The sequence below is a fragment of the Rousettus aegyptiacus genome, unplaced genomic scaffold (genome assembly GCF_014176215.1).
Source record: "Rousettus aegyptiacus isolate mRouAeg1 unplaced genomic scaffold, mRouAeg1.p scaffold_m13_p_1, whole genome shotgun sequence".
Classification (NCBI taxonomy): Eukaryota; Metazoa; Chordata; class Mammalia; order Chiroptera; family Pteropodidae; genus Rousettus; species Rousettus aegyptiacus.
The window spans coordinates 144451510-144469117 of record NW_023416284.1 but is presented as its reverse complement, the minus strand read 5'-3'; the positions used below and the strand labels follow the sequence as shown (position 1 = coordinate 144469117).

Below are 17608 nucleotides of genomic sequence, written 5' to 3'. Positions count from 1 at the left end.
ACATCCATTATACATTTCCAGCTCTGTCATAACAAACAGAATTTTAATTAATATTCTATTCTTCTCCCACTGTTTACTTTATGTAAGAAAACCAGAGTCCTCATTCCTAAGGTAAAAAAAAAAAAAATGTACCTTTTAAGAATTTTTTTATAACCATGCTACCAAATGCATAACTGTAGCTCCTATAAGCTTTCATTTTCTCCACAAAAGGAACTGTGCAATACATCTCCAGACAAACAGGAGCTTCCCACCAAATATGCAGCTTTACAAAATCTACTTTTTCAAAATCCAGTAAATTTACCCACAAGATTTTTCCTTCTTCTACACAAATAATCTGAGGTAAACAATAACTTAACTTTTCTATCTAAAAAAATATATCCATACTATAAATATACAAAGTCCATACTGCATGCAATTCACTACATTATAATCACAACTTCTAGAATAATAAAGAAAAACTAAATCTCGATAAAATATTTAGCTTAAAAAATAAACTGTCTAGTTTTGGAGACTTGGTTATTAAGACTTTTAGTATCCAGGATAGCATTTATAAATATTCTAAACTCTAGTTCTGCTCTTTCTTCATTGTATTTGCTTGAGTTTTTGTCATTTCACTGTTCATTAACACTTTTATCTAAAGATGAAAAGAGGAAGATAAAGATGAATTCAGCCAATCTTGCAACTTATTATCTCTGATAAAAGATCTGAAGAGTAAATTTTAAGCTATTAGCTAAAACAAGATTTAGATATCTCTATATATTTATGACTAAAGGTAGATTAATAAGGTAAATTATACTTTTATAAAATAAAGGTAAAGAATTGCTTATTGATAAAAGCAATTGAGAATATTATTAATTCTACCCAAAGACCTCTAAGAGTATATGTGAATATAATGAATGTACAATGTTAAAATGCACACGCGCGTGCACACACACACACACACACACACACACAGTGCAACATGATTTGGTGGAATGAATTCCCAATAAAAAGCAGGAAATCTGGCTCTAGACCGGGCTCTGCTCCTAGGTGGGCAATCTTAGGCAAGATGATCTTAGGGAAAAGCCTCTATTGCCTCCCCTGTACAACAAGGTGATGGCACGAATGTTTCTAAGGTTCCTTCAAACTCTGACACCCGGTGAGTATACACACATACACACACACTTTTATTTACAGGCAAGCCTGGTACTCACTAGCACATACACTATGGTGTGACTGACTATTCATAGCCCAGCATCTATTCTGATTGATCTGTCAATGGTGTACCAGTTGTCAAAGAGGTTGAAAAATGACCCTGATTTAGTCATTCTACCAAATTATGAAATCGTCTAAGATGTACAATCCCGTGTTTGCACTCTGCCTTCCACATACAATGAAGATATTGTTCATTGTTAAAAAGGCTCTCTCAACCTCTGTTTATAAGGTAGAGTACAGTCTCTTTCCTATTACATTTTCCCCCCTTGAAAACTGTTTCTACATATTCCTTGCTCTATATCTCTCAGCTCTCACTATTCATAACTTATTTAGTTATTCAGGTGACTTCTCCCACTAAAACCACTTTTAATTTTCTTCCTCTGCCCTTCCATTCTCCCTACTAAGCCTTGTCCAATTTTCCCAGGAAAATCCCCACTTCACCATAGTTAGAGCAAAACAAAATCATAAGAATGATTATTTATTAAACCAAGAGTGATGGCAGTGCTACATCCAAATGAAGAAAACAAAAGGCATCAATTTCACCAACCTCTGAGATTTGTGGAGACACACAGGAGTCCATTCAGAATTCATATAAATTTTCATTTCCTTCACTCATCCTTCATAATCACCAGCATTACAAAAAATAGAAAACTTATATAAAACAACAATATATTAAATTAAAAGTACAAATTTTAAATAATTGTTAGTATTGTAATCTCCCAACACACAGTTAATCACTCTTTGCTCATTCTATATTGTAGTATATTTTCAATACTATATTATCATTATTTGTTGGTATATGTATTTCCTCTACTAGAACACCCTCACTTCCTTGATGGCAGGATTCATCTCAGGACAATATTCATCACTGTAACCCTAGTGACTAAGCACTTAATAAATGCATGTCTAAATTTGAATATTGTTTTTTGTTATTTATCTTAGAAAGGTATAATAGTGGAGCAATTTGGAGCATCTAGGTTTTTGTACACTACCTAGTCCAGGGCTTAACACCACATTTAGAACAATGTTTAGGGGAGAAATCTATTATAGTTCAAAGGAGAAATTGACAAGTAAATTTATGAAATAATATTTTTGAATATTTGTAGTATAATAAGAGCCTTAGCCATCTTGTAGTTGAATTCATCATTTACAGATGAAAAACTGTAAACTGAAGTGGATTCAAGAGTCTTGACCAAAGCCAGTGGCAGGGCCACAATTGCCTTCTTAACCCATTATTTTTTTCTGCTGTATCATGGGAAACCCACATAAATAAGTACAACATGACTGTGTGGTTTCTTCCACTTTCAGTCTTAAAGAATTTCAGAGATTTATGTTACTTTAGACATCATATTAGCTTATTCAATTAATCAATTATATTTTTATATGAATCCTAGCAATCATTATTCTTTATTGGCTTAGGAATACACTATAATACACAATAAGTACTTCCGCATGTCTTTAGAGACACATAATAAAGTTTAATAAAAACAAAAACAAGTCGAATACTGACTACTGATATTAAAAGTACATTATGATTATATATTAAGAAGTCCTTTCTAAGATTCTAATTTAAGTGCCAGTCCACATTTGTTCTTATTAATTTTATGTTTGTGTGTCTATTCAGAGAGGACATTGTCTGAACAACTTACGTATACCAACTTAAAAATGGCAAGTGTAGACACGATCAATAGTAAATAAATATACAAAGTATTTTGTACCAAGCACCCCTAATATAGTGTAATTTTGAGAGAGAGAGAGAGAAGCTAAATTCACCATGGCAAAAAAAAAGATTTCTTGGAAGTCTTGAAGCCTCAAAAACTTGGCCAAACTATTGTTCAATGTGCACCGAGTTTGTGTCTTCATGCTCAGATGTTGTTGAAACAGCAGACTTAAAAGAAATAATGTCAATGAATCCTACCAAGCACTATACATGACCTCTGGGGTAATTAGCAATCATTCAAAAGCAACAAGACTAAAATGTTCTATTCTTTATTACTGTCAGCTCTTATCTTGATCAGCATTTTAATAAAGATGGTTCGTTTCTAAGACAGTTTCATGAATCAGTCATAATTACATTCTGACATGCAGTGAATAGTAAAGCAAAACTAAATATCACTTCATCAACCTTTCTAACCTTTATGCAAGTATTAACTGTAAATAATTTTTACACAATCCTACAACAGAAAATCTGCATATTTCTTAGCTTTGTACATACTTTACCCCAAATGAATTTCCTGTGACCTATACCTGAAAAACACAATCAGCCATAATTATCCAGTTTTGTGAGATGTTCAGGTGTTGCCTTTCAGAGTTCAAATCAACTTCAAGTATAAAAGGCTACTTTATTCTACAAATGGCACAATATGCAAAATGGGTTAAGTAGCCAAAAGCATCTCAGAGCATTGTGGCTTGAAAGAAGTCTATCCAAAATCAAAACGTCAGAATAAAAATACACTAAAGCAAAGCAACACTTACAAAAATAGATTCATAAATTACACATTAAGGAGTGGACCACTGACAACTACTGCATAAAGTCTTATAATTAAAATATGTTAAGTATTAATTAGAAGGAAATCTTAGTACTTAAGTATCTGAGGGGTAAATTTTTTAAAAAATATAATTCCAAAATAGCTGGAGGAGAGGGTGAAAATTTATCAGAAATATAAAACTTACTTACAGATATTATTTTGATATGGAAGATAATGTGTGAACTGTTTTAGCCCCCCTACCAAAATATATGATTTACTTTGGAATTTTGAAATAGTTCATTTCTCTTCTTAAAAATATTTTAGATAGTCAAAGTGAACCTAATTCTACTACTGAAATAAACATACTGCATTTTAGGTGATTTATTGTTTCAGGTCTCAGAAATTTCAAAATAAATGCAATGCTTTCTCAAGAATAATTTCTTGTCTTCCCATTAGTAGATACAGATTATACACACAGAAGTAGGTTCCCAAACCTGCATTCCCACTATGTCTCTCAGGTAAGTAAAGTTTATGGTAAGTCTACTGAGTAATATTTTTAACCAAACTGATTTCCATTTAAAAACTTAACTACAGTGAAATAGGAACATATTTTACTTTGTGTCATTTTAATGTGAAAAATAAGTTATTTCAAAAACCAATCTAAAATCATTTCCTATATGTTTTCTTACATGTTTTATTATAAAATAACCTTACTAGAATGTTAACAATGAGGCGAAAAGGAATATAGCAAGAATCGTTTTCATATGAGATTAAAAACACAAAAATGTATAAGTCTTTTATGGGATAATTTTTGTTTAACTCTTCTCTTTAGCTTTCTTATTATTCCTTACCATTATTCCTTTCCCTTATTGGAGTTGCAAGCAAAAAAGGAAAGAGAAGTGTTGATTTAAGAAAACAGATTTCCCAGAAAGAAAAAAACTGTGATTAAGATTTAAACAAAAGCTAAAGATGGCTTCCTCTGAGCACTGATGAGGTCTGCTACCTCATTACTAACAACTAAAAACTTGTGATGCATTTTGTTTCAAGAGAATCCAAAAGTCCTTGCTATAAAGCAGACAGGGGGGTGCAGAGTCCATTCACTCTTTCTGTATCACAACCATTATGTAAGAAGTATAAAACACTGCCTTTATGCTGCCAAGCCACAATGACTCTTCCTACATCAAAGGATTTTCACCACTAGGGTTTTTTCTTCAAAATTTATTCAAGCTAAGGGCAGAGAGACAACAATTCATACACGCTAATTACGTCTAATTATCTATTCCCTTTTCTGACCAGCTTCGGCCAGTGTTATTTGCTATCTGGATTTCTCACAACCTCCCTTTGCCCTGTCCATCCAGCCCAACAGTGAAGGCTTTGAAGAAAACAGTCGTGGCTTTTTAGAGTTTTCTCAATATAGGGTTCAAGCAAATTAAATAATTATTCTGTTAGTTTTGACACATTTATGCTTTAAATATGAGGACCTCTTGGTTAATTTGGCAAATTCCTCACATCTCTTCATGGTTGGAATCATAGTAACACCCTCTCATACAGGAGCTTCTCCTCATGCTTTCTTTTCATGATCTAAATGAAATGTTTATTGGATTAAAGTTCTTCTCTGCAGACCTTCATGGTGGCCTATGACAAAGAGCTTAAAAGTTCTATTAATTGGCTTGAGTTTTCAGGGAGGGGAAAGGGAGAATTTTATTTCACATTACATCACTAGCCAAGAAATTACCATGTGTAATTAAACTAATTTATCTCATGAGTCAAAGAAACAACTAATTCATATTTAAGATACACTTCCTTTAAACCATTTTTGTCATCATAGAATTGATTTCTTATAATTTAACCAAAAATAACTATTTATTATTGTAAAAGAATTCAAGACCTAAACAGTACATATTTTACAAATAAGCACTAGCTTGCTATATTCCAGTTTGAAACAAATATTATATATTTTATATATAATTATACAAATATAGATATATAATTTATATATTTCATGGGAAATCTTTATTTTCATTTTATATAAGACAACTACAGAAAATATTATTTCAAAAGGCATACACCCCAAATTACTTTTCCACAAGAAGGCCCTGACTAACACGAGGTGTATATTCTGGTATGAAGAAAGACAAGAATTACATTTTAAATCCACATCACAGCAATTTTTATTCTAGATATTCAGTCATTTTCAGGAACCAGCACAAAACATCATCACAAATAAAGTGTAATGCCTGTACTATAGACGATATTCTTAAATATATTTTCTCAAACATATACGAAATAAGTTAGTTTATGAAAATATTGGGTAGATTTCCTTAATTTATTGAGCCTAAAACTTGGTAATTATGACTTTTTTGCAAGTTAAATATTCATTTTTATATCTTAAAATATTAAATACTATAATTCAAATGAACACTTTAGTGGTTTGTGAGGTAAAGCCACAACTCTTTTCAATTCAGGAGTTTAGTCTACTACTTTTGTTCTGTCTTTTGCTTCTTTCAATCTTAAGTATTGAAAAGCCAACTCATAATAAGTAAAGACATTATCACTCTAACAAAGGGTTAATCCCTGCTAGGCTGACTCAGGTGACAACACAGTGGAGGTCAGTGGGGTTGACACTGACCTCAAAGGCTGATTCTGATTATTTAGCCCTGTGAAAGCTTTTGTATTGAAAGTTATAACGAACAAACTGACAAATCAATTTCACCAATGAAATGAAAATTGTTTCAGGAAAAAAATGGCAAATACACATTTAGCAAGTCTATAAATCCTAATGCAGGTGGCTGGACAAAGACTGAACATTGAAGCATTTTATCTAAGGGTTATAAACAATTTTTCTAAAGTTTGTAACTAGAGATCAAACCATGGGAATATTCTCAAAAGAGTTCACTATATGTATCAGATTCCTTTGAAAAAATTCCTCAGGAAACAAAAATACGAAGGCTAATACAGAGCTTAATTTTTTTTAAGTTTTAGATAAAGTATGCACAATAGTTGAAAAACATGAACAACCAAGAAGAAGAAATGAAGTCATTACTTGAACATTAAACAAATATTATAAAACCGGTAATAATAACGAAACATTACTACCTTAGATTATAAAGTACTTTTATATGTTGCACATTTAAATCCAACAGATGTTAAACCAAATCAGATTATGATGATTTCCAAATGGACAACTCTTTATCAAGAACAAGAAAATTCATATTTATAACAGTTCATGCAAGTATCTCATTTTTCTCTAATTTCATCATCTGACATTCATCAAAGAGAAAATTATACTGTAGAATGCTTTGTTGGTTATTTTTGACCAGCTCACAGTTATCATTTTAGTAATCTACTAATTATCTTTCTAATTTAATTTTAAACAGAAATAAAAAAACTTAAAAAGATTGCTTGCTAAAATGTTATTGTGAATGAGAGTTAAAGAGCTACATGACTGATAATTAAATCTATCACTCTGTGGCAAAAACACTACGTACAGTATTGCACAGGAACACTTCCCGTGGGGCAGTTATTTTAGATGTGTCCATACTGTTAAACTAAGAAAATCATAAAAAAAAAGTTAATGAAATTTGCATAAAGAATTTTTTTTAACTCTGAAAGTTATAAATAGCATTTATCTCTTTCAGGGCTCTTTATGGAATGAATCAAACACTTATGTAAGTGTAAGTAACAGAGTGAATAGAGTTTTATACAAATAGAAAATACCTGTTCAAAACATCATAGATTGCTGGAACTTGATCAGATGAGAATAGTAATGCTCGCCAGGCAATTCATTTATCAAGAATGCCAATAACTGCTCATTGTATTTAACCTAAAAAACCATCCTTCTGATCAAAATATCAACTGGTCCTCTTTTCCTTTTAACCACAATATTTTTAAATAATGTTTACTATGTAATAAGATTTTGTTCAAGGTATTTTATTCAGTGAATACACTTAAGACATGTTATTCTTTTTAAATGTAAAAATTGTAAGATATTTCTAAGACAGTTAATCTGAACAAAGTAAATGTCTCAAGTTACTGAATTATTTGAAATTGATACTAAACCACCTCTTGTTTTTTGGTTCAACAAGCTTCCTCCCTTCTGTTAACCATTTGTCCAGTAAGCTCTTAAAATGTCACTTTCTCCAATACCTACTAATGAAATCTTTGCCGACACTTGATTTCTATCACTATACTGTTTAGCATTCTGTAGTTAACTCAATTACAGAAGTTCACACATATGAAAAAAATTATTGTCTGACTCACAAACCAGAATAGAACAATATTTAATCAGAATCAATAATCACCACCAATGTTTTCTTACCATAATATCTCATTTATAAGTTATTAATTTTGAGTGGTGGTATAAAGCATTAAAGTAGTTCATTCAGGAAGCTTCATGAAGACTTTAATCCTTAAATTATCATATATCCACAAAATAATCTGCAGGCTTAGAGTTCCATGACAGCCTAGCTGATAAGTGGGCACATTCTTTCTTTTTAAGTTAGTAAAATTATTCCATTCTATCTTATCTTATCCTATCCTATCTAACCTATCTTATCCTATCCTTTCCTGTTCTATCCTATCCTTTCCTATCCTAGTGTCTACTTGTGGTGTACCAGTCTCAGTCCAGCTTGATTTTTTTCCCATTGATTTTTCTTTTATGAAATTGTAGGATTCTTTCTTTATCCTTGAAGTTCAGTTATGCACCAGAAAATGTATTACGGTACTATTTTATCTTTATGTTCTTTTTTATAAATATGAATTATGTGAATGTTTGATCTCTATTATCTGCTTTCCATATCTAGCATCTTCTCTGTAATAGTTTTCATCTCTATTTTCTTTTTTATCTCTGACTATTCATTTTGTGTGATTTTTTCATAAGTCTGGTCTCTTTATTGCTGACTTTATTTTCAGCAGTGTTGATTCTTTAACTTGCTTTTTCTAAGATGCTTTTCACTTTTTAATGGGTCCATCTTCACATTACCTATGAGCATTATACTACGATCAAAAGCGTTTTGAAAATATCATTCTAAGTAAGGAAATTATATCTCCTCATGTAACTGTACATTCATTTAGTTGATGATCCTTCTAAACATAGGGAAGATGTGCAGATCATTGGTTTTTTAATAGTTATTCTATTTACATTTTTGTACTTATGGAAAAATACGGCCCAAGTTTCTGAATTACAAAAAAATCCTGCCTTCCTCTTTACAATTAAAAACTAAGAAAGAGTCTTACACTTCTGACCAAGGCACAGTAATTGGAACTCATTTTTCCCACCTGCTATAAAGCACTAAAACCCTGTACAAAACAGATAAAACATCTGATATCAGATATAAGTAGCAAAGGATAAGTAGCAAAGGATAGCAATCCCTGAGATGTGGGAAATAAATTAGGCAAGCAAGCATTAATTTTCCCTGGCTTTCTGTCTAGAGGTACTTTCTAGACTGTAGCACAGTAGTCTAAATAAGTTGAGGAGACAGTGATCAGTTTTGGGAAGCTGAGGCAGTTGGAATTTGCATGGTAGAGTTCACCACTGGAGGAAGCTATACAGAGAGAGTTCCAGATATATGCATAGAGAAGTCTACAATCTTTGGCTATAAATTAAATTGCACATGCATAAGGTAAACTCCATAAGGCCAGGCAAAGAAAATTTACGCGAAGCAGACAGACATAGCATTTTGAACAGCCATAGTAGAGAGACTTCAGTAAACAATAAGAGGGAAATAGTCCTAAAATAAAGGCTATTCTTGACACCCTAATAAAGCTTAAAACAAGCCTCAAAAGGATCAAGTTTATCTGTAAGACACTTAACCACTTGCTGAAATAAAATTAAACAGGCTTAAAGGAAGAAACAGGGACTGAATTAATAATCACAATGTCCAGCATCCAGTTACAAATTACTAAACAAAAAGAAACAGAAAAATGGGACTCACAACCAGGAAAAAACATCAGACCATAGAAACAAAACCAGAAATGACATTGATGATGGAATTAGCAGACAAGCACTTTTATTTATTTTTCTGATTTGTTTGTTCATTTATTTTTTCTTTAGGTTCCACTTTGAATAAACTAACTTCTGCTTCTGGGAAGATAGAGTAGATGCACTTTTCCCTATTCCTCCTGCTATGTACTATTTAAAATCCTGAAAACTATAAGAAAAAAACATAAGAAGATAATGAAAGGTGGAAGGAAGGAAGGAAGAACAGTTAGTGACCCCAAAATCTGAGAAACAACAGAATGGTGAGTTCCCTGGTTTTCTTTTTGAGTAATAGATCCCAGACTTGGAGTTGGAGAAGTCAGAAACCCAGAAATGCTAATGAACACAGAAAAATGAGCCCCAAACAAAAGCCTGCTTTCTTTAGCCAAAAGACCAAGAAAATGGCAGTCTAACAGAGAAAAAACTTTAGACGGCAACTGTTCCATTGCAGCAACCACCACACACAAACACACACACACACACACACACACACACACACACACACACCCCTAAGGTGTGACCACCTTCACTCATTACAGCAAAGGATAAGAAAAGCCTAGAATTATACTCTCACAAGACTGTAAGGAGGCACCTCAATACTTATACCAGGGTAATGTCAAGGAAGGCCAAGTAGGAAGCTGAAACTTTCATCCCTGCCAGTCAGTAATGAGCATCACCCCACTCCCACGACGTCTGTGGAGATGAGAACCCCTCCACCGGCAGTAGCAGGGAGCACCCTTGACTCAGGTGTCAATGGAGGCCAAATAGGCAAGTTGGAGTTCTACCTATATCTGGCAGTAATGAAGTAGTACCTCTCTTTCTCCTGCCAGGATGTTGTCAAAAATAGCCAGTTAAAACAGAAAGTTTAAATTAAGATCTACAAATAAGATCTACAAATGGCCAATAAGCACATGAAAATATGCTCAACATCACTAATCATTTTAGAAATGCAAAGCTAAACCACAATGAGATACTATTTCATACCAATTAAGATGGCTATTAAAAAAAAAAAAAGAAAGAAAGAAAAGAAAGGAACAAGTCTTGGAGAGGAAGTGGAGAAACTGGAACCCGTGTGCATCACTAGCGGGAATGTAAAATGGTGGAGCTGCTATAGAAAACAAAAGTGGCAGTTCCTCAAAAAGTTTAACATAGAATTACCATATGATCCAGCAATTCCATGTCTTATATACATAAAAAATACTGAAAGTAGGGACTAAAACACATTTGCACGAGAATGTCCACTGCGGCATTACTCACAATAGCCAAAAGATGGAAACAATTAAAATGTCCATCAACAGACGAATGGATAAACAAAATTATATAAACATATAATGGAATATTATTCAACCTTAAAATATAATGGAATTCTGACATTTGTTACAGCATGGATGAACCCTAAAGACATACATAATGAAATAAGCCAGACACAAAAGCACGAATATTATATGATTCCATTTTTATAGGTATTCATAGAGATAGAAAGTAGAATGATGGTTACTAGGTTTTGGGGGAGGGGAAGAATGTGAAGTAATTATTTGAGTACAGAGTTTCAGTTTGGAAGATGAAAAAGTTCTGGAGATGGATGGTGGTGATGGTTGTACAATAATGTAAATGTACTTAATGTCACTGAACTGTACACTTAAATGGTTGAAGTGATAAATTTTATGTTATGTATATTTTACCACAATAAAATATTGATTAAAAAAATAAGATCCAAAGTCTCATGACAAATTATGATAATGTCCAAGTTTCAGTTGAAAATGACTGATACCAAAAGCCAAGAAGACCTCAAACTTAATGTAAAAAGACAATCAATAGATACCAACATCAAGATGACAAGAGGTGTTAAAAGAATCTGATAAAGATTTGAAAGCAGACATGATAAAAATGCTTAACCGCAATTATGACTATATTTGAAACAAAGAACCAATATTATTTAGTAATAAAAAATTGATTAGAAAAAGTATCATTTAAACTGGAAAAGAACCTGCAAAATTAACACCAAAATTAACTCAAAATGGATTAAGGACCTGAATATAAGGCCTGAAACTATAAAACACATAGAAGAAAATATAGAAACTAAACTCAGGGACCTGGGACTTAAAGAGGATTTTATGAATTTGACCTCAAAGTCAAGGGAAGTAAGAGCACAAATAAATGAATGGGACTACATCAAACTAAAAAGTTTCTGCTCAGCAAAAAAAGCATCAACATGGTAAAGAGACAACCAGCTGAATGGGAAAATATATTTGCAAGCAACGCCACCGATAAGGGCCTAATATCCGAAATACACAAAGAACTCATACTACTCAATAACAACAACAACAACAACAACAACAACAAAAATGATCCAATCGAAAATGGGCAGAGGACCTGAACAAGCACTTCTCCCTAGAGGACATACAGATGGCCAACAAATTTTGAAAAGATGCTCGACATCGCTAACTATTAGGGAAATGCAAATCAAAACCACAATGAGATACCATCTCACACCTGTTAAAATAGCTATAATCAACAGGATGAGTAATAACAAGTGTTGAAGAGGATGTAGAAAAAAGGAACCCTCATATACTGCTGGTGGGACTGAAAATTGGTACAGCCTCTATGGAGGTTCCTCAAAAAAACTAAGAATTGATCTACCATATGATCCAGCAATCCCTCTACTGGGTATTTACCCCAAAGACTTGAAAATCCATATCCAAAAAGACATTTGCACACCGATGTTCATAGCAGCATTATTCACAGTGGCCAAGACATGAAGCGGCCGAAGCGTCCTACAATAGATGATTGATTGGCTAAAAAAGCTGTGGTACATAAACACAATGGAATATTACTCAGCCATAAGAAGAGATGAAATACTGCCATTTGCAACAACATGGATAAACCTCAAGATAATCATGCTAAGCGAAATAAGCTAGACAAAAACAGTTGAAAATCACATGATATCACTTATATGTGGGATATAAATTTAAAAGCAACAAATGAACAGGACAAACAAATAGAGACTCATGGACATGGACTATAGACTAGGGGTTACCAGAGGGTAGGAGGTAGGGGAAGAGAGGGGAGGTAGGTGGGGTACAGGGGGTCAAATATGTGGTGACAGAAAGAAATCTAACTATGGAAGGTGAACACACAGTGTAAATATATATATGCCTTACTGTTAAAGTGTACAGCTGAAATTTACTGGATTTCATTAACCAATGTCATCATAAAAAAATAAATAAATAAAATTTTAAAAACGTTCCATTCACAAGCAATATTTAATAATTTTAAATCTGTATGCAACTTATAACACAGCCACTGAATATTTAAGGTCAATGACAGAACTATAAGAATAATAGACAAATTCACAATTCAAGTGAGAGATGTTTTCCATAAACCTCTCAATAACTGATGGGAAAAAATATATATAAAGATTTCAACAGCATGTGATTAACAAATCTTACTTAATGAACAAGTTCTGTTCATATATATCACACAAAACAAATGGGGAGTACTCATTATTTTCAAGAATACAGAGAATATCTACCAAAATTTTCTGTATATTTGGCCATAAGGCAAGTTTCAACAAATTGAAAGGACTTAAGTCACATGATACATTCTCTGACCATGGTGCAATTAAGTATTTGTTAAGAAAATGGTAACAAAAGCAGAACTACAAAATTCTCATATATTTTGAAATTAAGAAACATACTATACCTAATCCATGGGTTAAAGAAGTAATTACAATGTAAATTAGAAAATACCCAAACTTGATAGTGAATAATATCAAAACTTCATGGGTGAAGCTATTTAGAGAAAAATAAACAGCCTTAAGAAAGGAGGTTTAAATGAGATTTAAAAAATTAATCTCAGAAAATTAGAAAATTAGAAAAAAACAGCAAAATAAATACAAAGTGCAAGAAAAAAACAAAACAGGAGCCTCCCAACTTAAAAGTGTAAGGGTTGGGTTTTGGTTTAGTTTTGCTCTGCTTTTTTTAAGGACTTAGTCTAGGAAGGCTTCCTAGAGGAATTTCATCCTCTTAATGGTAGAACAATATTTCATTGTATAACTATATCACATTTTGTTTATTCATCTGTTAATAGACCTAGGGCTTATAACAGCATATTAGTCCTCATCATTTCTATCTTATCAAATATTGTTCACTAATAGCTTATATAAGTTTTTGTTATTTTTCTATACTACAAGCAACAAATCACAATGAATTACAAACTTGTTACCATTTGGTTTGTAGAGGAGAAGGTAAAGGAAAATGGTTTTTGTATTTGATTTTTCCCAAAATAAATTTCTATTTTATTTATAATATCTTTTTATTAAACTTTAAAAAAAAAAAAAGATTCTCTATTTGTTTTAAGATTGACTTCTGCTATACACTTCTCTCAGATGGGCCAAAATGAAAGAGTACTACAGCATATGTGAATAGGCAAAATGTCATTTAAATTAATATGATACAACCTTCATATGCCTACCAAAAAAGCTCCAAGGAAACTAGCTCAAGTGTACACTTCATCAGGCTGATGTTTTGTTAGACGTGAAAAGTATTTTCAATAAATAAGACATTCTAGATCTTTTCTCATCCAATCTGGTATTCAGTTTCCTGGGAATTTCAGTTCATGTTCAATTTCGAATTGTGTATTATTAATCAGTTCTTGTTTGATTCTAAATTTGAATTATTCATCTATTTGGTTTTCCTTCATCTCCAAAAATAAAATTAAGGATGAGAAAAGGAAAAAAAAAATTTAAATTTCATCTGGCCAATTTAGTTTCCTATTAATAATGCTATTATATATTGAAGAATGACAAATTACTGGCCAAAAAGTAAAGTTTGGGGTTAAAACACAGTGCAGCTACTAAGTTCCCTAAGAACCTTTTAACTCATTTCACTCTATGAGCCTTTTCTCCTTATGTTTTGTGTATTTTATGCTATAAGAAGATACTATTTTTAGCACCTATTTTTCTTAGTTTCCCTGTCTATATTTGGGTAACTATTATACCACATTACTTTGTATTCCTGGCGTAGAGAAAACACTGAAAATCTACCTTCTCCCCAAATGCAAAACAGGAATATAAAGGGAAAAAAATTACTAACAGCATAATTTTCAAAAAAGTTCTTTCCCCTACATCTATAAATATCTTAGAGAAATGAAAATTCTAAGAAACATAAAACTGATCTAGGAGACAGATATTTGAATTCTCCTAAGTATAGTACAGGGAACAAAGTTTCACATCAACAACTACAGCTAAGGTATATTTCAAAAAGACTGTCTGACTATATCTTTAGAATATCTGAAGATAAAATGTTTTAGTCCTCCTTCTTGGTAAGAATTTTTAAGGTTTTAGTTTAGTTTTTTTTAATATAACTTTATCCTTTCCACAGATATGCGATTACGGACTAGGAAAAATATGTACTTAAAAATTATGGGAATTATATTTTGGCACATAATTACCCTTCTTTTAAGTACTTACTACATTTTGCTTTGTGTTATGCGTATTTATGTACATATTATATGCCCAACTAGATTATAAATGACTTGTGAGCAAAATATATAGTCTATTCATGATTATACTATTCATTATGCCTAATATAGCACTTTGCACATAGTAGGTTCTCAATAAATACTGGTAAAATGTGGAATTATTAAATAATCATATAAAAATTGCTTGAAATTAACAGTGAAAAGGGAGGCTATTTTATTCTTAATCATATTGTAATGAAGACTATTTTAAACTCTATGCAGTGATGATACACACAAATATTTAAACTATTTATGTGCCTCAACTTGACATAATTTCATAACTTGATGGCAATCACATTTAAATATATTAGAATATTTTTGTAATAATGCTACTCTAGAATAGCAACTTTAATAGCTGGGAAAACATGTTAATGGCCATTAACCTGAAGGAAACAGGGAACATTAAACATTTTTTCAGAAATCAATGTGTAAGTTTAAACATTCCACTATAATATTTATGAGCAAACCTCAAATTAAAATTTATAAAATGCAAACTATCAAATGTTTCAGTTAGACAATAATTTAGACTATATTTTATAATTTTTCCTGTGAACATATTAATGAACACTATATAAAAAAAGATTATTTTCTCCTTTAGTGTCTTTGACTATTACCATCAAAATATCAAAATGAATTCTGCTTGAATGCCATACCTTGGCAATCTTACAAAAGCCCTTGATTATCAATCAATATGATATTAGTCAGTGAAGACAAATAAGTGGTTTTCCTTACCTTCAGGACAGCTATGAATGGCACAAAGTTAGCTCTTTGCAATCCATTTTTATAGAGATCTGAAAGAAATTATTCGTATTAGTTTTTTACTTACCCTAAATCATAATGTTAGCTTATATTTTAGCCTGATAAATAAGCTTTCTACTGATAAAAAAAAAAAAAGATAAAGGAGCAAAAGAGAAGAAAAATAACCAAAATTGATTTCTAGTCTGGTACTTTATTCTTAATAAGAGAAAACACTAATAATCACAGAAATAAAATCAAAAGGCATTCAATCAAATTAGCTTTAAACTACAATAAAGAGCAATAAAAGAATTTGGAAGATATCACAAACGATCCTAAATAACGGCCCGATAGAAAATGATATATTTAAAATTATTTAATATTTGAATATATAGAATTTTACAGAGAAAGGAATCATATTCTCCTTTCCGCAACAGATAATAGAAGTTCTTAGTACACAATTAAAAGTGTGTAATAAGATAGCCTTTTAAAAAAACACATCAATAGACAGATCTGCGTATGTATTTGTATCAAAATTAAATATTTGACAGTAAGTTAAATGGCACTAAAACCAATTTGCTTTAAAAGAAATTATTTAAAAATCAAAACTGTATTCTTAATAGGCTATAAATTTAATTCAATTATGTAAATAGGTAGTATTTATTGCCTTAGAATGGTGTTAAATATATACATATATATTTCACACTGTATGTTCAGACACATACACACATATACTCATATATTGTCAAGAGCAAACAAGTAAAAAGGGCCAGCAAATTTTAAGCCCTGCATATTTTTCTTTGAAAATGGAGACCTGAAATATTTTTTCAAGAAGTCAAATTTTTATCACACATAGAATATTCTGTTTACAAGTCAACTCTATAAAGTAATGAGATTTTAAAATGATAAAGTATTCATAAAAATGAGAATAGTAAAAAGTTTCTCCATAATAAAAACCACAAATTAGCGTATTGTCTTAATTTTTCTTAAAGAACTGTATTATAGGATCCTTTCCATAGTTCTTTGTTTAGAGAAAACTTGATAACTAAGAAAGACTTCAACCGCCACATTTACTTATGGAAATAAAATGTGGTTATTAGGAAACATTTATTCTCTTTAGAAAAATATTCATCATAACATCATTATAGTGAAGAAAGTATTTGCATAAGCTCTTTGGTTAATTACGAACTAGAAGCTTTAATTCAGTTACATTTAAATTTTTCATTTAGGCATATTATAAAAGGTAATAATGCTGACCAGGCTATAAGGATTTCAAAATTCAAAACGAGATGTTTTCTTTCCTATAATCGATACTTTGAATGAGTAAAATAGGGGAAATGCAGAGTTTAAAGTTAGGTATTTTCATAGTCTTCCCTAATTACCAAGTGGCTAGGGAAGAAAAACATTGCTGCATAAGAGTTGATAGCTGTGATTGTCAGAAAGGGGTAAAAACTGAAAATAAAATAATTTTTAAATCACACCCAATGTCTATAGCAGCTTTATATATACTAGCTATTCATAATAGCTAAAAAAATGCAACTTTGTTTTTAATAGCCAAAAATGACAAGCAATCCAAAGGTTCATCATTAGGTGAATGGATAAACAAACAGGCATATCTGTACAATGAAATACCAGTCACCAATAAAAAGGATAAACCATTCATACACACGACGAAACATATGAATCTCAAAATATTTATGTGGAGTAAATGAGA

The 17608-nt window shown here is 31.5% G+C and overlaps 1 protein-coding gene across 4 annotated transcripts in view; it reads right to left on the bottom strand.

Annotated features, from left to right (window-relative positions):
* AFG1L (AFG1 like ATPase) overlaps positions 1-17608 on the bottom strand; it is a 165138-nt gene that overhangs the window by 62960 nt on the left and 84570 nt on the right. For all 4 annotated transcript variants that reach the window (XM_016160191.2, XM_016160193.2, XM_016160195.2 and 1 more), the window contains one exon: positions 15892-15950. In XM_016160191.2, coding sequence (XP_016015677.1) covers positions 15892-15950 — 59 coding nt within the window. The remainder of the gene's footprint in view (positions 1-15891; positions 15951-17608) is intronic.